Raw genomic sequence first — 22,112 nt, 5'->3', positions numbered from 1 at the left:
AGTCATGTTAAAGAAATAAATTGTTCATTCATGCATCCGCGTTGTCTTTAGTTAGCAAGCGGCAAAAAGCTACTTCCTGTCCTTTTTTCATTATCAGTACTAAAATTAATACAAAAATGTGTTTATTGTGATAGTTTATGTTTCTACTCAATATGAAATGTTTCGACTCTTGATTTTTTAACACCATATTTGTTTATGAATTTCGTAAGCTCATTCAAACTTCTGCTATTTAAGTCTCCCTGTACGATTTCCTTTTGATGGTCGTGTAGTATGTCAAATATTCCACCTAGCGACTTGTATTTCTCAGTTAAGATTGTAGCAGCACTTGACCGAATACCTGACTCGGATATATCTCTGTGTACTAGCAGCAATGCCATCGTCTTCTTTGCTATGTACGGTTGGAAATTTAGAGAAAAGAAGTAGTAAAATATTTTAGAAGTTTTTAACTAAGAATCAAGTTGACATAATTATAGTCTTGTTCATAGTAAATAACTTAAGAATAAACTATGCTTGAAAATATCTTACGTATATAATTAAAGACAGTGCAGTTACGAACATCTAAATAAAAGAAATTTAAAAGATGAGTACGAACCTTCTAAACCCTGTAGCGCTTCTCTGGCTGAACCTGAGGGGCCATGTTTAGTGTGACCAAAAACCAGTAACGGTAGTTCTGGATCTACTTCTACAGTATCTTTTCTCTTTATTATGTACAACTCGCAGGTAGGAATGTCAATCTTGGATTTGAGCTTTTCAATCACATCAGCAACAGATTTCTTCGCTGCGCTTCTATTTAAAACCTGGACTTCAAAAATAAAACGATATAACTTTGCATTTCAAACAGCTCAACATCTCTGTTTTTATAAAAGTATTTGTGTCAGGTCCATCTAATCAGGTAGAAAATGTATGCACGCTGTAAACGACCTAACTGTACGATAATAAGTTTCCATCAAAAATTGTATGTTATGATTTGTCTCCAGAAATATTTCTGCTTTGATGTGTCTCAAAATTGTGTGATAACTTATTATATCTTTGTTCCTAACTTTCATAATGTTCATATCATCTTTAATATAGTACAGAAGAAACCCCACATAATTACATTCAAAGACTTTAATCCGAAGCTTTCATAGCTTTTAGATAACCAAATGCCATAAATAGTTGTTTTAATAGCATTGAATTTCTTAACAAATGTTGATAAATCTAGAATGTAAGTTTATTAGAAAGGATCTTGATAGCACTGCGTATATATTTTCTGAGATTTATACCGAGCCAAAGTTTACGGTAAGACTTCATCAACTTTTAAACTATTTCAAACAGGAACGTGAGATCAACTAAAGGTGTGAAGTTGCCTAGTGCTTATAGATAATGACATTATGAAACATACCCTAGTTAGTTTGAAGATAAAGCCACAAACTGTTTATAGATTTAAAGATTCAGTTTGACAAGAGATTACAGAGTGATCTTGGCGCCCACCAATGTGCCATTTTTGAGTGTTCCAAATTTCAAGACATAATGACTAGCTCAAGGGCAAATTTTCATTTCCATACACAACACTGTGCATAAGGTCCAAATTTGAAAGCTGTAGCTTGAGAAATCTGAAAGTAGGTCACTAGGTCAATCTTAAGGTCAAAGTTTATTTCGGTACACAAAACTATACAAGTGGTCCAGATTTGAAGGATGTAGCTTGAGAAATGTGAAAGTAGGTCACTAGGTCAAAATCAAGGTCAAATTTCTCTTCAGAACACAAATCTATGCATGTGGTCCAAATTTGAAGCCTGTACCTTCAAAAATGTGAAAGTAGGTCACTACGTCAATGTCAAAGTCAAAGTTTGTTGCGGTACACAATCATATGCATGTGGTCTAAATTTGAAGCATGTAGCTACAGAAATGTGAAAGTAGGTCACTAGGTCAATCTTAAGGTCAAAGTTCATTTCGGTACACAAAACTATGCAAGTGGTCCAAATTTGAAGGCTGTAGCTTTAGAAATGTGAAAGTAGGTCACTAGGTCAAAATCAATGTCAAATTTTATTTCGGAACACAGAACTATGCATGTGGTCCAAATTTAAGGCCTGTACCTTCAAAAATGTGAAAGTAGGTCACTAGGTCAATGTAAAGGTCAAAGTTTGTTTCGGTACACAAAATTATGCATGTGGTCCAAATTTGAAGGCTGTAGCTTGAGAAATGTGAAAGTATGTCACTAGGTTGAAATCAAGGTCAAATTTCATTTCGGAACACGAAATTATGCATGTGGTCCAAATTTGAAGCCTGTACCTTCAAAAATGAGAAAGTAGGTCACTAGGTCAATGTCAAGATCAAAGTTTTTTTCAGTGCACAAAACTATGCATGTGGTCCAAATTTGAAGGCTTTAGCTACAGAAATGTGAAAGTAGGTCACTAGGTCAAAAGCAAGGTCAACTCATGTCAAGGTTCATCTTGCCACTCAAAAATATACATGTGGTCCAATTTGAATGTTGTAGTTATTGACAAGAAGATTTTAAAAGCTTTTCCCTATATAAGTCTATATGAACCATGTGACCCCCGGGGCGGGGCCATATTTGACCCTAGGGGGGATAATTTGAATAAACTTGGTAGAGAACCACTAGATGAGGCTACATTACAAATATCAAAGCCCTATGCTTTGTCGTTTGGACAAGAAGATTTTCAAAGTTTTTCCCAATGTAAGTCTATGTAAACCATATGACCCCCAGGGCGGGGCCATATTTGAACCTAGGGGGATAATTTGAACAATCTTAGTTGAAGACCACTAGATGATGTCACATACAAGATATCAAAGCCCTAGGCCCTGTGGTTTTGGACAAGATGTTTTTCAATTTTTTCCCTATATAAGTCTATATAAACCATGTGACCCCTGGGGCGGGGCCATATTTGAACCCAGGGAAATAATTTGAATCATCTTGGTAGGGGACCACTAGATGATGTTTCATGCCAAATAACAAAGCCCTAGGCTCTGTGGTTTTGGACAAGAAGATTTTCAAACTTTTTCCCTATATAAATCTATGTGAATTATAGAAATAAACAAAGGGTCATAGCTCACTCATAAATTGTTGAACCAGTCTGATTTTTGGGGGGAACAACTAGGGTACCAATACATCATTCTGACAAAGTTTGGTCAAAATCCTCCAGTAGTTTCTGAGATGATGCGATAACGAGAAATTGTTGATGGACGGACGGACCACGGACGCAGAGTGATTAAAATTGCCCACCATCTGATGATGGTGGGCTAAAAATAAAATGAAGAGAACAGAATAACCTTATCGCTACCAATTTTTAAATATTAATGAAACACACGCCATATAAAATAGTTACCGTGTATACATGTTTTCTCGTAAAGAGAATTCAATCTGGACTTCAAAGTCATGATTTCATGCGTCAATTCAGATACTTTGCTATCTTTGGTACCCATCTGATCTTGGGGCTGATGTGCTGCACCCTTATTTTGAAACTCATCAGATACATCTTGAAAATGACTTGATACGAATGTAAGGTTTGATTCCATTGACTCATCCGTCGTGTGATTCCTTTCCTGTACGTTATTCATTTCAGCGGAAGATACGTACTCAAATCCGTTTTCAGGATGTTCTGTTTCGCGTTCGATCCTCTCAATTTTGTCAGTTAAACGTTCAATTTCTTCGACCTTGGTTTTTATTCTACTCTTTAATTTATCCCTTTCGGTCGGAAAAGAGTCGACCCTTTTCTTCAGCATTCTGATTTCATCTTCATTTGTTTTGTTTAACTTGATTTGCAGTGATAGTTCTTTTCTTAGGTCTTGTATTCTCGCTTCATAATAAGGCAGCTGTGTATTTTTTGCATCGCTTTCTGTGTGGATAGTTTTCATGTATTTCTCCAATGACAGTTCCATAGCATTTCCTGCATCATGTGTATACCTTCTTCCTGTTTCAGCTATAAAATGAAGCAGCTTGATGAGAGACTCAAATGCTGTTATTTTCTGATCCGACAAGCTTTCCTGTAATTGTGTATTATATGGCAAATAAACTACCTAATAAACGTATTAACTAAGTGATCTATTTAACATGTAAAATTTGTTGAAGGGATGTGCATTTTTTTTTTTCATGAAAACATTCGATTTTTTTTTGCTCCTACAAAGAAACTGAAAGCTACAGTGATTTAATTTCGCATTGATTTAATCATTGTTAACTTTTGTGAACAGTGTTTATAACAGCCATGAGCAGTAAGAAGGACCCTTTAGAAACATATACCGAATAAATTTAAATAATGAGAACTCAGTTTGGCTGATTTTGTTCATGAGAGGTTATGAATTATGCAAAACCCCGCAAGTCCATATGAAACAGCATATTTAACCAGATACTAGTCACGAACAATTGAGAACGAAAATATGCCATCAAGAAACTTGTCTAATTTATTTTGTTTGGCTTTTAATCATATTGGGTATGTTAGAAAGTTCGTTCCTATTACCCTAAGAATTATATACTCGCATTGAAATAATAATCAGGATTAAAAACCTGCTTGCAATTTTCCGAGCGATGCTATGAATCGTTATGGGGGTAAGTCACTTGCAGACTCTACAACACAGGTATATTATTATTATTATTATTATTATTATTATTATATACCACATTTATATAGCACTCTTTCCATATAAACATGTATATAATGTTCAATAAAAAATGGTAATTGAACTATCATAGAAGAACTTGAAATTACATTATGGTAATAAGATACGAAGCATTTTAAATTGAAGGTAAGCAGATCAAAACATGAAACAAAAATACAATATCGCAAAAAAAAAACTGACCTGTCACAGACACAGGTCAGAGCAGAATAGAACAGAAGATATCTTGCATTTTGAACAGACAGAATTAACCGGTATGATGTCTGCGAAATGCATCACAGCACGCAAACCGTCCCGGATGATTAGGTCAGTCCCTACCTAAACGGTCCGGAGAACATCCATGATACTTCCCACAGAAAAAAACACTGCCAACATTATTCTGTCACACTAGAGTTCTTAATTAAAGTAATTAATTGTCCGGCAAAAAAACACATTATTAATCAGGTAATCATGAAATGTTGCCATATTTCCTGATATTTTGTGTGTTTTTCCTTGATAAAAAGATTATTCAAATTCTGACGTTTCCTCTTCTGATTTGTTTTTTTTTTATTCATAACAATGATTATAACACCATTGCAAAGAAGAAACACAATGCACGATAACATTTACATTTACGTTTTAGATACCAAATACATCAACCCTTTGAACTTTAAATAAAGCTAAGTTCGACCATGTGCTATGAAATGTATATTCAAAAGGGGCCTCCTTGGCCTAGTGGTTAAGGTCGCTGACTTCAAATCACTTGCCCCTCACCGATGTGGGTTCGAGACTCACTCAGGGCGCTGAATACGTCATGTGAGAAAGCCATCCAGCTGGCTTACGGAAGGTCGTTAGATCTACCCAGTTGCCCACCCGGAGGGGAACCTGTGGTATACATCCATCATCAAAGCTTGAAAGTTGCCACATATATGACCTGAATTGTGACGGTGCGACGTTAAACCCACATATTCAAATACACATGTGATTAATTTCATTTTGTCATCTTGTGTATGTTTCCTTTTGTTTTGTCAAGCATTTAGAAAAAAATTGGTTTATTAATTTTATGTATACATGAATTCTACGCAATAATGGTCAGATAATTAGTATATTATTAGTATATTAATTACAAACAAACATTTGTATACTCGAACATTTCTTTCATGTTTCAAGAAATATAGCGTATGTTCTATGATTTAAAATCACAAAATCTTCCTCAATTCTGTTATAAATGTTTGGTCAGTCTAGTAGATAAATTCTTGATCAGTCTAGTATCAAGTCTAATTTCCATTTCGTGAAATAAATTGGCCTTATGGTCTTACATGTATTGTTTTCAGTACTTGCACAGCTAACTCTGCTTCTTCGTCCATGTTGCTTTGACAGCTGACTTTGTCTTTATCTAAAAGTTAATAAAGTATGAAATATAATAAAAGCCTACTGAATACAAAATATGTATCGTACATATATATCTTTCCCATGTGAACCCAGATGCAATATTTTCAAAAGTGACATGAAAATGACCTACAGTGTAAAGAATTTTATTCACAATTAAAAACGACTGTCATTTTATTTTATGTTTTACAATGTATTTATCATATTTTGAAATATTTGATATTTTTCACTTAGTATACTTGATCTTCTATACTGTGACATAGCCACATATATTTGACTCTAATACTCCAATAAGTCCATAAAGAACTGTCATAAATTCAGACAAATCAATTAACTTACAAAAGTCACTTGCTGAAGGATGATCACGAAATCTTTCAGTATACTAATGAAGTCAAAAGAAGGGTGCAGTAATTCATACACAAAGAATGTCAAAATATAAACCGTAAAGATAATTGTAAATTTTGCCTGTGTAAAACAAACCTTGAGGGGCAGTCACCCGCTTGTCAGACTCCCGAAGTAATAGTTCACATGACGCCTTCAGCGAGTCCAGTGATTTAGCAAATCCCGACATGGTCTGGTCAACAACATGTATTTTTTCCTTAAAATTGTGATTAGAAAAATATATAAATACGTGTTGTAATAATATGATAAAATTTATTCAATCAATTCATTGACACGCGAAATCACTCAAAATATAACGATACAAGAAGTTTGTCCAGCTTAAAATTGTTCAAAAGATGCAAATGTAAGAGAATGCATGTATTCACTATATACAAATTTTCTATTCCATTTGCATTGTATGAACATAACGGTTGATTTTTTTATGTATCAAATTACCTGGTAATCTTGAATTAGTTCTTTTGTTATTTCCACTCGTATGTCTTCTTTAAGTGTAGTATTTGCCGCATTCCCCATTTCAACTAAATCAAATGACGACTATATCTGTAATAGTTTGGGACAGCTCAGGTGTATAATTTTCACAATTTCATAATGCGTAACACAATTTTTTGCACGAGTGTATAAATTTCACAATTTCGTAATGCGTAGTTATGGATAGGACGACCGCATATTTAACTTTAAAACATAATTATATCGAAACTGGATAAGTATGACTGCTAAATGTGTGTATCAAATTAGGGTGTTTAAATATCTTATCGCAATGTTATGTCCGAATAAGAAGCGAGGTATTATTCATATAGAAGAATGTCTTACCTGAATGTAAATTCGATGACCCTTACTTAACTCGTGAGAAACTATTCTGTTTTATCCGCTCTCTGCTTTCTTTTTATAGTCTTGAACTCGTAGTTTCGTTTTCAGTTTGGGATTCTATGATGATTCATGGAATTTCGTTTATGTTTTACTTCCTTGTATTTGATATCAGTCTTCACTGACGTAGCTTCGCTGAGGCGCACTATTAATGTTTGTGTTTTTTTTTTGCAAAATATTTAAATCTAAAGCTTAAAGACCCAACCTAGGTATAAAAGGGAGGTAATGGCTGATGGGTGGTTTCCCTTGATTTTTTAACACTTTTCAGTTCAGGGAAAGATTTTTAAAATATATGATGTAAAATGGTGTTTTTAATCAGTGAAAAATATCCTGCATGAAGCCAGATGACTTTTTTATCAGTCTAGATGAAAAACATCAGATTCTGTGAAGAAAAAAGTTCTTATATTTTCAAAAGAATTTATGACAGCAATTCAAATTTGAATTTAGGGGAGGAGCTTATTATACAAATAACCATGTGACCACATTGTTTGTAAACATTAGCAGTGTGGTCACATGGCAGTCCATGCAATGTAAATATTCTTCATGCTATATGAAAATCATGCTATATGACTTACTTGAGAAAAGTGTTGTATTGTCAGAATTATCCAAATAACATCCAGTTAACTGAATAACACAGAGCTGGTTATATGTTTAAATGTGCCTATATCCAGACATACACATTGAAAAAATCCATTAGTGGTTACAGTAACACTATATAATGATAATATCCGCAGATTAAGTAAATGCAAGTTTTGATTTTTTATTTATAATATATAAGTATGTGAATATTAATTTAATGGGTTGGGGTTACCAACAGTGTCCAGTATATGGTTGTCCAGGTGGATTAGGATACCGTTCACGTACTAAATTCAAAACACAATCTGGCATTATTTCTCGTTGTACCTGAACAGTGCTTTCTTCATTTTTCCTGAGCATTCTCGCTTTTTTCCTAAGATACTTTCTTTTACGCCAGGCGTTTCTTCTTTCAAGCATTGACCAAAATTTTTTATATCTGATTTTTCTTGAAACATGATTAGTAGGTTTTGGCCTTGACCCCTTTCCCATCCAGGACTGCTCATTTGCAGTTACACATGGAGAACAAAGGCAGTATTCACATGCACTATCATCTGTTGAATCAGAATCACTACTTTCATTAGATATTAAATTTCCAGTAGCAGCTGATCCATCAGCTACAACATTTCTGTTGCCAGTTTCCTGTGACACATTGTGAACAGTATCACTGACCTCATTTTCCCCCTCTTGTGTTGGTGGCACTATGATAAAATCCCAATTATTGTGGTTGAAAAGAGCTCAATTGTAAGTTTTTGCTCTTCTGTGACCAGTAATGGCAAAACAAACTTATCCATCTAGATTTGATTAACACAATATACAAACAAAACAGCTTTCCTAAAATTATGCAGTTCCCTCCTAAAATGATTTCAGACTAAGGTCATCTAAATATAGTCCAAGCAAATATGTAAGGGTAAGTAACATATGCAGCCACCTATTTTTTATACTTGATAATATTTAAACTGACTTAATGGAATTAAATTTAATGAAATACTGAATTTCTTCATTAATTGTTTCAGAAAAGATGCACTAATTTAATATATGAATTATTAGAAACAAGATAATACCAAACTTGCTAGTCCTGTCACACCTCTGTATTGTATTGTAGTGTGCCAATTAAAACAGAAATGTGATATTTTGTTTTATCAATGATTTGATAGCAGCATCATGGCAATACACTTTCTAATTGAGCTACATGTGGTATATATGATTATAGGTCATTTTTTTCTAAAAAAAAAAATAATTATGGAGGAACAAGGTGAAAAGAGAAAATATTATAAGGACAATCCAAGTGCTGTAAAAAAACGTAATCAAGAAAGAAGAAAAAAATATGTTGAAGGAAAAATTGGATTTATATGTGAAAATGAAGAAGAGAAGCAGGACATTTTAGATCTTGTTAGGGCCATTAAATCACATTTAGGTGAGGGAAATCCTAACAATGTGACATCAAAGCAGTTATTGATGGAAGTTATGAGTTCATACAAAGCTCGATACATTGAGACAAGCCAAACTGAACCAGAGAATCAAGAGGAACAACAGGGTCATAGTTATTATGATGATTCATTTCGAAGCATTAGTGAAGACATGATGAATTATGGAGATGAACAGTTCTTTCTTACATCATCAAGCAATATAGAAAACCTAACTAAACTTGATCACTCAAAACTTTGTAAAGAACAACTCACATTATCAGTAACTAAATACTTTGGTCATGTGGGTGTGCTAAAATTTATTTGCAAAAACAAACACATTTTGACATGGAGTAGTAGTCAGTATTTGGGACAAAAGTATTTGGCTAATCTTAGAATGCTGCATGGGTACTATGTGTCAGGAATATTACCTAATCAATTCAATAGATTATCCACTGCTGCAGGTATAGGTTGTCTTGGAGATAATTACATTCAAGACGTGTTTTCTAAATACAGCAATGTAGTCAGTGAAATGACTGAAGAATCATGTGATCTTGCAATACAGTCAGAAATACAATCAAATCCCGGAGAAGGATATACATGTATTGACATTTTGACTGATGCCAGGCATGGCACCCGGAAGAATTCATACCACACAGATGTTGTGTGTATAGGAGCAAATACACATAAAGTACTTAAAACTGTACATGTAACCAAAAAGGACTCACCATCTTCTCAAAAACATGAACTGATCGGAACCAAAAAACTGTATGAACATTTTGATAACTATATGTACGAAGATAAAAATATTCAAGTAAGACTACATTGCCATGACAAAAATCCAAGTGTTAACAAATTTATCAAAACAGAACGCATTGGAACAACATCAACGAACGACACTTGGCATGGAACAAAAAATCTCACAAAAGAAGTAAAAAATGTCTGTTCAGGACCGAAGTATAAAGAAGGGTCCACTTGGCACCACCAGTTATCAGACAAAGCAGCCAGCATTAAAACGCATGTCTATTGGGCCATGAAAAATTGTGATGGTAAAGAAGACAAGCTACGATCTAGCATACTAAACATTGTTGAGCATTATAAAGGCAACCATGAGAAGTGTCATGAAACTTCAAGGTGCAAGACAGATGTAAATTATGAAAGCAGCAAAATTATTATCACAGACCAAAAAGCTGAAAAGTTATTGACACATGTTCTTACAAGCATTCAGATCTATAAAACAGCAAGTGATTATGTACATTGCATGGATACATTTTACGTAGAAAGTTTTAATAATGCATTATTGCAATATCAGGATAAGCGAATAAACTTTTCTGAAAAAGCATACAGGTTCAGAACTAACATTGCAACACTTGACTGGAATGAACATGTTGTTGAAAAACGTAGATTCGGGTGAGGGGGTTTATACACCATTGATAAAATACACTTTAATTCCAATTTTCAATGTTAGTTTATTATGAGATTTTGTCTAGTGATGGAAATAAGTCATCAAAATTATAATTCTCTCATTCATCTGGTCTAAAGTCACTTATAATTATAACTGTAAAGTATTTCATTTCTTGTTTCTATGATCTGTCATTTTCAAAGTCCGAGCCAAAAGTAAAGAAAATCCCCTCCCTAGTTCTGACCTAGGTTTATATACAAAAGCAGGTACCCTCCCATATTTGGAGTGTATCATAGTGATGAAAGACAAAGATTACCCCTAATATTTATGAGGATAACCGTTGACTGAATGGTACCATCCCAAATATGGAGCCACCTCTAACTCAAACAAACCAGACATGTTTACGATGGTACATGATGACAACATACCCTGATAAAATGATACAAAATGATACACACTCCAGTCCCAAACAATTTATGGGGGTAACTGGTGAATGACATCTCTAGTAGCAGAGGCCAAAGTTTCACATCAGTAGAATCAATTAATAAATCAACTTTAATAAGACTAGCTGCTAAATTTACAACACTCCCCCACCCTTAGCTTCTTAATTGTCCCCAATTAAGTTTTAACATTAAAATATAAGTGACTACTGAGCCAGACTCTTGCTCTCAAATACTATGAAGAAGGTACATAAGAATATGAATACCTAAACTATATTATCACTGAAATTGCTCCTCAATATAAATGATTAAGTGTCATGAATAGTAGCAAACATGCTATACTTTGTGTTTTAATAAAACTCATGATTATAGTTCGGAAGAACTACGTGACTAAATACTTCTCAAAGTAGTATACATGTAAAATGACTATTATACTAATGTATGTATGAAACATTAAAAGTGTAAAAAAAAATCGCCAACTGTCCTAGTAAAACACATGTAAAATAAAATCCAGTGTTGAATTCAGTTCATCTATAAGGTGAATATATTTTTGTAAGCACTTTCACACACATGTTTATTTCACTCACACTAAGTCCTGGTGCCTTTATTTATTTTAACATTAACACAGTATGATGATAGAAATAGGCACAATTTTGATTAGTTTCATTGATATGGTAGTCGTCTTTACCATTTACTAATGTAAGTCCTGGTGCCTTTAATTTATTTAAATTAATTAGAAAAAAAAAAGGGAATAGGCACAATGTTGGATTTTATATGGCTATGGTAGTCGTCTCTACCAAAGTTTTAAGTCCTGTGTGCCAAGAGCATCTAATTATACAACATATGATTTTAATAAATGGCACAAATTTTCATATCTGAAAATGAAGCCCACAAATAAATCCATTTCGATACACCAAGGCTGAATGGGATTATTATTACCAATGCAGCCACTAATTAAATCCATATAAAGAATAATAAATCCATTTGTATACACTTAGGCTGAATGGGATTATTATTACCAATGCAGCCACTAATTAAATCCATACAAAGAATAATGAAATTAATAATTACACACTTATAATCCAGGATGAATATTAGTTAACACTTTAAATCCAGAAGGAATATGAACTTAATCCAAAACAATTAACACTTTTTAATATTTATAAATATTGTGTACCATGTTGGTATGGTCTGTATTGGGTCCTGTTCCTTGAACTTCTCCTCACTTGTTGACTGGTACTGTCCAGGCAGGATTTGGAAGTTTGCTGGAACCCTTTCATTTTTGATTTATTGTTATTTTCCTTAGACTTCACCATGTTTGATTGCCAATGGGTCGTTTTATTTCCAAGAAACGGTTTCAATCTGTCATGATGCACTATTCTTGATTTGCCATTTGGGGAAAGTCTTATCTCATACAAAAGGTCTGTGATCTTCCTTGTAATAACATAAGGCCCCTTCCAAATATTAGGGTCAATTTTCTTGCTGATTCCTTTATGTCTAGACTTCTCTAAGCACAAAACTAACTGTCCTTTACTAAAATGTGTTTTTGAAATCCGGGTGTCATAATCACGCTTCTGTCTGACAGCATTCTTTTGCAAATTAGTTCGTGCTATATGATGCGCCTCTGTTAACTTCTCTTGTAGTTGAATGGCATAGTCCACTGAACTTATTTTATTCTCTAAAATGCAGCCAAGTGAAACGTCAACCGGGATAATAGCTTCGCGTCCCATCATTAAATAATTTGGCGTGAATCCGGTCGCCTGGTGGACACATCCTCTGTATGCGGAGGTGATTAAATTAAGATTTCCATCCCAGTTTGTTTGATTAGAGTTTACATAAGTAGATATCATATTTTGCAAAACTTGATTGAATCTCTCTGGTCCACCATTTGCCATTGGCCTATATGCACTAGTCCTAGTTTGATTAATTTCCAAAATCCGACAGACTTCACTGAACAACTTGGATTGGTAATTTGTCCCTTGATCAGAATGTATGTCCAAACACATACCATATCTGGACAAAAATTCATATACAATCTTATGAGCAACGGTACTTGCTAGCTGATCTCTGGTTGCATAACACTCAGCCCACTTGGTAAATCCGTCAATGACCACGATAATGTACCGATTTCCGGATTCTGTCTCATTAAGTGGTCCCATTATGTCCGTTTGTATACGATCCATAGGATGGCCGACTGTGTACTCTGTTAATGGTGCCCTCGGTATGTTTTTCGGCCTTTTTCGGAATGCACACTTTTCACAACTTTTGATATGCAACTGGACGTATTCCTTCATTTTATACCAGTGATATTTGAGATGTAATTTTGAATATGTCTTTGAAATTCCTAAATGTGCTCCAGTAATTGAATCATGACAAGATACCAAAAGTTCCTTATATAGTACTCTAGGCACTATCAATAAAAGCCGATGGTTCTTCGCACTGACAATGTACTTTTTAAATAACACTCCATCAATCAGAGTTAACAGGTCATAATTTAGCCAATAATTCCGCACACTTGGTGAATTCCCAGCTACCTTATCTCTCAGGGGTCGTCTGTTTTCTTCAAGCCACTGTATCACAATTCCTAAATCTGGGTCAGCTCTCTGTAATTTGGCCATTTTGACAGGTGAACAATTAACTGTGTTAAACTGTTTGAGACAACCTAAGTTAGATGTTTGCGCTGCATCCTCGGATAATGCAACATGTTCATCCAGTATAGCATTTACGTCCTTGTTCAACACCTCCTCGTTATTGTCACCATAGTTGAAGCTATTTCCACTTTGTACACCATTTAAATCCAGACTATTATGGAATCGAAGTCGTTGAACGCGATTTCGGAAGTACTTCCCAGTCTGTTTTAATCCATGGAAAAGTGTATTGAAACAACCTATCAACTTCATGATTTGCAGCTGCATGAGCACAAAAATACTGCTCCAAAATCCACTATTTTGAGCCTTCACTCGTAATATGACTGGCCTACTCTGATTCCCAATATTAAAGTTTTTATCGAATAATGGAACAACGTCATTGAATTGTGCAAAATCTGACCAGGAATCGTGTTTCTTCAAACAAGTCTGACACCCTTACATGGTAAACTTTCAAGTATTGTATTCCCATCATTGCACTGACACTCCTCTGGTTCACATGGAATTCTGGACAGGCTATCAGCATTGATATGCTTTTTCCACTACGATGTTCGATTTTAAAGTTATACTGTGACAAAACCTCTAGCCAGCGCGCCATTTGATCAGTAGGTGACTTAAACGACATTAACCACCTTAAACTTGAACAGTCAGTCCTTAATAAAAATTCTCTACCCAACAGAAAGTGTCTAAACTGGGTTATAAATGTCACTACGCCCAACAGTTCTCTTCTTGTGGCACAATAACGTCGTTGTGTTTTGTCAAATGATTTACTCGCAAACATAATTGGTTTTTCAACATAATCCTGAACTGTATCTGACCATTGCATTTGCGACAAGCAACCCCCGCACGAGAAATTGCTACTATCAGTATCCACTATGAATAAGCCTTCCTCTTTGGATATGCTAACACTTCTTCGCCTGTCAATGCAGTTTTTAAGTCCATAAAAGCACTATCCTGTTCTGGTCCCCAGATAAACGCTCGACCGGCCTCTGTTAAGCGATTAAGTGGTGACGCCCTAGCACTAAATCCCTTGATAAAACGTCTGTAATAACTACAAAAACCTAAAAAAACTTCTGAGTTCGGTTAAATTCCGCGGCACAGGCCATTCTTTCACAGCTTTAACTTTCTCTTCTGAAGGACGTATTCCAGAACTGTCAATTGTGTGACCTAATATATTTATGCGCTTTTGGAGTAGATTGCACTTGCTTGGTTTTAATTTCAAGTTATTTTCCTCCAATCTGGTTAAAATTTCATCTAACCTAAACAATGCCTGATCAAACGTTTCGGCAAAAGTACAAATATCATCCATGTAAATAATCATTGTCCGCCATTGTAAGTTCTTAAACACTAATTCCATACACCGCTGAAATGTATGTGGAGCCCCTGTAAGGCCTGTGGCATAGTAACGTATTGATACAGACCGCCCCTGCTGGTGCCAAATGCAGTCTTTTCACGATCTCTCTCATCCAATTCTATCTGGTAAAATCCTGACAAAAGATCTAATGAACTGTAATAATTATTTCCTCCCAAACTTTCTAAACAACTGTCAATTCTCGGCAATGGATAGGCACATTTTTTACTTAGATCATTTAAACCCCTATAATCCACGACGACACGCACTCCTGCCTGTGGGTCCTTTTTCCTTACAAAGCATAAAGGTGCAGACCATGGACTCTTACTTTCTTCAATTATTCCCATTTCAAGTTGTTGTTGAATAATTTTTTCTTCTTGGCCTTCGAACGCTTTTGGCACCCGTCTAGGTGGTATTTTTACAGGTCGAACATTTTCTGGTACTTCAATCGTATGTCGCACTAATGAAGTACGCCCTAAATCTGTGGAGGAACTGGAAAAAGCATTTTTATGTTTCTCCAATAGACACTTCAATGCTTCTTTTTGTGACTCATTGAGATTTTCAGAGGATCTATGGTACAAGTCCTTTAACCCACTACTCCATTTAGTCATGTCATATTTAATGTCATTTTCACTTGTTTTGGTATTATTGTCCAATATTTCACAGTCATTTAAATCAACATTTTCTCTCAATAAATCCTCTTGTTTAGTTTCATGTAAATATCCCAATAATGACCCTTTTGATAATTTCACTTTTCTGTTAGAGGTGTTAACTAGTCTAATGGGAATTGAATCACCCTGAATTCTCTTTGGAGCAATGAGCACACTTCCCATCAAAACATTGTTAGCCGGTTGTTTATTCTCTGAAGGGTAAATGATGCCCAATGATGAATTAATTGCACCGAAATTTATAGCCTCCCCAGGTATTACTGTTTCTGAATTCGCTGGAATTGTTACTCTTGACCTTGTGGTCACTCTGACTGCCCTCAAGGGAACTTTTTCAACTAGAGTTCTACACATTTTCCCATTCAATTTTAATCCCTTTTTAGCACTAAGTTGGTAATCATTTTCATACAAGAAGTCTAATCCAATTAGTCCATCTTCATGAATAGGTGCAATTAATACAGTGTAATTAAAAGTTTGACCCGATGCACTAAATGAAAATTCACATTGTCCATCTATGGCTAATAAACGGTCGTCCGCAACTTCAAGACGTATTGAAGGGTCAACTTTACACAACTCAGGTCGCACATCCTCTGGTATTCTATGATATAATGCAGTAGAAAAAATCGTAGTACAGGCACCAGTATCTGTGACTAAGTTCGCGCGCACAGTTTGAAAAATATTTACAGGCAATATAATGGAAACACCATCTGTATTAGCACTCCTACACTTAATAGTCTTAAATTCAACTTCACTGTTATTGACCAAGTCTGGGCCGTTAGGCTTGGTCGAAGCTAGTTTTCCGACTTGTTACCTTCCTGAAGGTTTGCCTTACACTCGTCCGCATAGTGACCGAACTGCTGGCATCTAAAACACTGCACATCTTTTCTTGGGCGCTGATTTACTTTACGATCCGAGGCTGATCTACTACTTTTAACATTCAATTGGTTCGCGAGATGATCAATCTTTTTGCCTATGTTGGATTTCAGATCTCTACCAAATTCTTGCAGTCTTGCTTCTGTTACGTAAGGTTCCCTGCCCGTGTCAATGTTCCTAATTCTCGCCCCTCTCACGTCATCTCTGATGCTGGAATAGTTGTCGAGCAATTCTCTTGCCTGATCGATAGTTTTTGGGTCCTGCATCCCAATGAACAAAGCCGCCTGAGAATCCTGAAGTCCCTTAAGAAAGTGCCGAAGGTTTATCGTTTCCCTCGTCTCGTTGTTTGCTGTGGGGTAACCTTTTATTACCAACCTCTTAACCTCTGCCACATATTCAGCCAACGATTCTTTTTCCCTATTGTATTTCCGGTTTTCTAACTCAGCCAGATAGGAGGAAGTGGAGCGCTTTTCCTGAAATCGCATCGCCATAGATGATTTTATCTTCGCATAACTTGACAATTCGTCAGCTCCCAGCTGCTTGAAAGCGTATTCCGCAGCATCACCGCGTAAACTGTTCTTAAGGCGGAACAAACGTTCACTATTGTCCCACTTGCACGCATCAACCATAGCTTCAAATGGGTGAATGAAACTCTCCCAGGATGATTTGCCATCAAAGATAATTTGCCTTGGTAGAGGAACCTCGTATTTTTCACGGCCTCTCTGTTGATTTTGCTGCCTTGATGTATTGCTGTTTTCATTCGAAGCTGTGTCCCTTTCATTGACTAAATTTCTTATCTGATTGTCTTTTTCCATAGAAATGTCATTGATTCGTTGTTGGTAACTGCGTACTAATTCATCTCTTTGTAAAGTACTTTCCTGTTCATTTTTGCGTAGTCTCTCACTTAAGGTCAAGTTATCAACTTCTGCCGATTTAAGTTTTTGTCTCAAAAGTTCAACTTCAGCTAATAATTGTTCATGACTATCATCGTCTTCAGTTGTGACAGAATCTTTTTCGTGTTGCTTTTTAGGTCCCATGATTATCACTTAATTGTCACCACAAATATTTGAATAGAAATATATGTCCAAATTTCTTATAAGCACGTGTATAAGTCCATTTCCGTCGCTGCCACCAGTGTTGAAAAACGTAGATTCGGGTGAGGGGGTTTATACACCATTGATAAAATACACTTTAATTCCAATTTTCAATGTTAGTTTATTATGAGATTTTGTCTAGTGATGGAAATAAGTCATCAAAATTATAATTCTCTCATTCATCTGGTCTAAAGTCACTTATAATTATAACTGTAAAGTATTTCATTTCTTGTTTCTATGATCTGTCATTTTCAAAGTCCGAGCCAAAAGTAAAGAAAATCCCCTCCCTAGTTCTGACCTAGGTTTATATACAAAAGCAGGTACCCTCCCATATTTGGAGTGTATCATAGTGATGAAAGACAAAGATTACCCCTAATATTTATGAGGATAACCGTTGACTGAATGGTACCATCCCAAATATGGAGCCACCTCTAACTCAAACAAACCAGACATGTTTACGATGGTACATGATGACAACATACCCTGATAAAATGATACAAAATGATACACACTCCAGTCCCAAACAATTTATGGGGGTAACTGGTGAATGACATCTCTAGTAGCAGAGGCCAAAGTTTCACATCAGTAGAATCAATTAATAAATCAACTTTAATAAGACTAGCTGCTAAATTTACAACAATGTAAATAGAAAAGTGACATCAGAGAAAGACATAAGTAGCCCTTTTGCTTCAAGGAGACAAATTAAAACAAAAGTTCTGAAACGGAAAACATACAACTGGTGGGCTGAAATTTGGCTTAACTTCGTTGACTCTCTGAGAGAAGTGCAGTAATTAGTTATTTTTATTAGTTACTGACCTGTAGACATGCAAAAATAAAGGTAGGACATTTTTGTAAAAACCCATCGTCTGCTTTAGCTATTTATAGATCCTGTACAATTAGTCAGTATTTTCTTGCTGCCTATCACTGATAAAACCAGCTTCTCTCTGTACAGTAAACTTAGCTCATTTACATCCGATAGTCCGATCGGATGTTGGGTGTTTAAGCATTTCTGATTTTTATAACATTTATTTTTATACATCTAGCAAAATATACGGAGTCAGATAAATATAGGGACAGCATAATAATGGTCTGACTTTGTTAGCGTATAAATAGAAAAACGACAAGGAAAACGTTATGTTGCATGTCATAATACTCTGCTGTTCGTTTTAAGCAGGCAGGATGCAAATAAGTTCTACTTCAAGAAATACATGTGTTATTGATTAGATGTATATCATCAGTATTGAAATCATGTTGTCAGTATTTTGTTTCTAACATGTGATGCTAAACTTCCAAGTGGTTATCTTTTTTTTTTCAGTTAAGGAAACTAAACAATAAATATTTGGGCGTAGTTTTGTCTGTTTTCTTTTCAACATTTTGCATTTGTATTATTTTAATTGATAGTCTCCTAAAAGTCACCTCCCCACCCCTACCTCCACACACCCACGGGCAAATTAATTTGCACGGTTGTATACGTATCTTCATTTTTGATTCACATGGCAAAATACATCATGCGCTAAATTTGCACAGGCACAAAATTCTGAATTAGGCGAGAAAAAGAAAATTACGCAAATTTGACACGGTGTGTATTTTGATTCACATAACGGACTAGTTTGTTTGTAACAGCGTTTTAATTTAGTTTACAATGCATCTTATTTTCATACTTTACAGCTTTCCTGTTTCATTTTTAAATTAAGCGTTTGAATAATACTAATTTATTAGTTGCAGTACATTTTTGTAAATTGGGATATATGAGACAGCCTAAATAAAACGTTTTGGTTTCTTGTTTGTTTGTTTGTTTGAAATTAAATGTGGGATCGACAGCTAGCGTAAAACGTCATTTTCATCTTCATTCTGATTGTCGAAAGCTGCGTCACGTTTAACCAGCAGGGTTGGCTACAGTTCTCCAGTAGCTCCCTTGCTTGTTGTTCAGCCTTAACAGATAAATTAGAATTATTTAAACAGGTTAGGTTTCGCTCCAGTTATACTGTTCGGTTTTTTAACAGGCATGTTATATATGTGTTCTGTGAGCTCTTTTTATAACAATTATTATTAAACATTCTAACATGGCTCGATTTGTCTGCCAATAAACAAAGGAGAAAGTCAAGCTCTGCATATTCTGCGATAAATAAAGGATGACGCGCGAACCGGTAAGAGAACTTTATGACCGTGATAAATTAGATGACAAACTAATCGAAACCCTTGATTATTTGTTAACGATTGATTAAAGTATATTTACAGATTTACCCAGTCTAACTAGCATACTACTTGCTTTTTATAGATAATATACAGAACCAAATAAGCCGACATACACTATAAGTTTCTTCCACTGTTGGTAGGTGATTGAAGAACTGATGAGAATATCCGAGTCGAGAGTAACTGTTTTTGGCGGTAACGAGGCTCTGCCGAGTTACCGCTTAAACAGTTACCCGGGAGCTGGATATTTTCATCTGTACCTACCACCAGTGATTGAATCTTTATCTTGCATGCCATCTTCAACAAATTATAGTAAAAATAAATTAAAATAAACGATTTTTATAGAACTTTATTCTTATAGTCGCGTATAAACAAAGCGCTGGAACTTTAGGTCCGTAAACAGGAAGTAAGTCATGGCGTTACAAAGATGAAAACAAACGTTATAGTTGTGAAACGTTATGTTTTTTCCTATTAAATGAATCGAGAATTCTAACATGGCTCGATTTGATTTCCAGTTAAATAAAGAAGAAAATCAAGCTCTGTATATCCTGCGATAAACAACGGTTGACGCGCGGACCGGTAAGAGAGCATAATGACGTCAATTATGACGTCATATTGCCGCCTGACGTCCGATACATTATTCCTCGCGTAAATGAAGTCCAGCATAATATTTATTAAAATATACCAATGAGCATGTCAGAATGAAAACAATCAAGGCCTTCTTGTGATTTATCGTCTAATTTACCACCGTTCATCGTTCAGATGCTTCAGTATTTAACCACTCGGGCTAACGCCCTCGTGGTTCAATTCCCACGCATCTGAACTCTGAACCGTGGTAAATCAGACGATAAACCACTCGAAGGCCTTGATTATTTGTTAAATATATTATAAGGAACGAGGAACAACTTTAAAGGTAATTGATTTTTACCACACAAATCTACAACGCAGATGTAGTTCGTTATAATTATGTCATTTACAGCACGATAGTCATCTTACACCTCGGGGTGGAAGATGGAGTTTCCAGCACCGATGAAATAACCAGACATCCCTTCTAGTATGCAAGAAACCATTTGGCAGATTTGTTTTGTCTGACGCATTTAAATTAACTTTGATATAAAACGGCGATCCATTTTTCAAGACTTGTAATTTTGATAGTGATATTAAATCATAACAAGGAATGTAAGAAATAAGACGTATACTACTAGAACTTAGCTCAGTAGGTAGAGCATTGGTCTACGGATCGCGGGGTCGTGAGTTCGATCCTCGAGCGGAGCGTATGTTCTCCGTGACTATTTGATAAACGACATTGTGTCTGGAATCATAAGTCCTCCACCTCTGATTCATGTGGGGAAGTTGGCAGCTACTTGCAGGGAACAAGTTTATACTGGTACAGAATCCATGAACACTGGTTACTAGGTTAACTGCCCGCCGTTATATGACTGATATACTGTTGAAAAACGGCATTAAACCCAAAACAAAAACAAATGAAAAATGTGAGATGCGATTAGTGGTATATAAACGTTATTTAAAAGAGATAATGCAACAGAACTGCCAGTCAATTTATAGTTCTTTCAAATTAATTGCCTAATAACAGGTCCTTTTCAACACACATTTGATGTACGTAGGCTAATATTACTGCGGCATCAGATTGGAATGAAATACATGTATATACCATATATTTCAACTGTTGTTTTTTTTCTATTTCATCTTTTGGAAAACATGAACACTGTGTAAGCATTTAGGTTTACACGATTGCTTTAATTTGATATATGGGTTCGTTTTGATAAAAGTAATAGCGTAAGTGATGCATACTGTTGTCATGTGAGAGAGCGAGAGAGTTTAAAAAAAAATAGGCGGGTCGTGTTGTGTTGAAGAAAAAATAACTATGGTAACAGTCGTTACAACTTAGATATTTGTTTCAATAATTTTGAACCCAAGATAAGATTAATTTTGATGAATTTGTGTGTGTATGCGTGAGTATGCTACATATGTTACTGATTTGATATTTAAAGGTGTCAGCCCCGATGATGTACTTGCTCCAGTACTAAAATAATTTCAGGTCTAAACCACAGAATCCCATTACGAATGACAACATTTTGTATCATATGCTGGATATTTTAGTAATACCAAATACCGATAATTGAATGAGAATTTATGGTGAGGCGATCTAATTACTGTTCATATTACTTGTTATTCCATTTATTGCTCTTTGCTGATATAGATATGTT

General features: G+C 35.3%; 1 protein-coding gene across 2 annotated transcripts; it reads right to left on the bottom strand.

Annotated features, from left to right (window-relative positions):
* LOC123537470 (uncharacterized) lies at nt 1-7,376 on the bottom strand. Of its 2 annotated transcripts, none has more exons than XM_053533418.1 (6): nt 7,189-7,376; nt 6,814-6,918; nt 6,457-6,574; nt 5,907-5,983; nt 3,324-3,981; nt 1-802 (listed from the first exon to the last, which is right to left on the bottom strand). In XM_053533418.1, the coding sequence occupies exons 2-6, from the start codon at nt 6,889-6,891 to the stop codon at nt 549-551; spliced, it is 1,185 nt and encodes a 394-aa protein (XP_053389393.1). In that variant the 5' UTR covers nt 6,892-6,918; nt 7,189-7,376; the 3' UTR covers nt 1-548. The 2 variants fall into 2 exon arrangements, with proteins under 2 accessions (XP_053389393.1, XP_053389394.1); XM_053533419.1 differs by having other exon boundaries at nt 655-797; nt 7,189-7,373.
* Nucleotides 7,377-22,112: the final 14,736 nt, after the last annotated feature.

The sequence above is a fragment of the Mercenaria mercenaria genome, unplaced genomic scaffold (genome assembly GCF_021730395.1).
Source record: "Mercenaria mercenaria strain notata unplaced genomic scaffold, MADL_Memer_1 contig_2776, whole genome shotgun sequence".
NCBI classification, from domain to species: domain Eukaryota; kingdom Metazoa; phylum Mollusca; class Bivalvia; order Venerida; family Veneridae; genus Mercenaria; species Mercenaria mercenaria.
The sequence above is the reverse complement of the archived record's forward strand: the minus strand, read 5'-3'. Positions and strand labels throughout refer to the sequence as shown.

Excerpts from the sequence above, each read along its gene's own strand:
- LOC123537470 (XM_053533418.1), bottom strand. The coding sequence starts at position 6,891 with ATGGGGAATGCGGCAAATACTACACTTAAAGAAGACATACGAGTGGAA. Across the intron at positions 6,575-6,813 it reads AACTAATTCAAGATTACCAG|GAAAAAATACATGTTGTTGA; the intron begins GTAATTTGATAC and ends CACAATTTTAAG. Across the intron at positions 803-3,323 it reads CGAGAAAACATGTATACACG|TCCAGGTTTTAAATAGAAGC; the intron begins GTAACTATTTTA and ends TTATTTTTGAAG.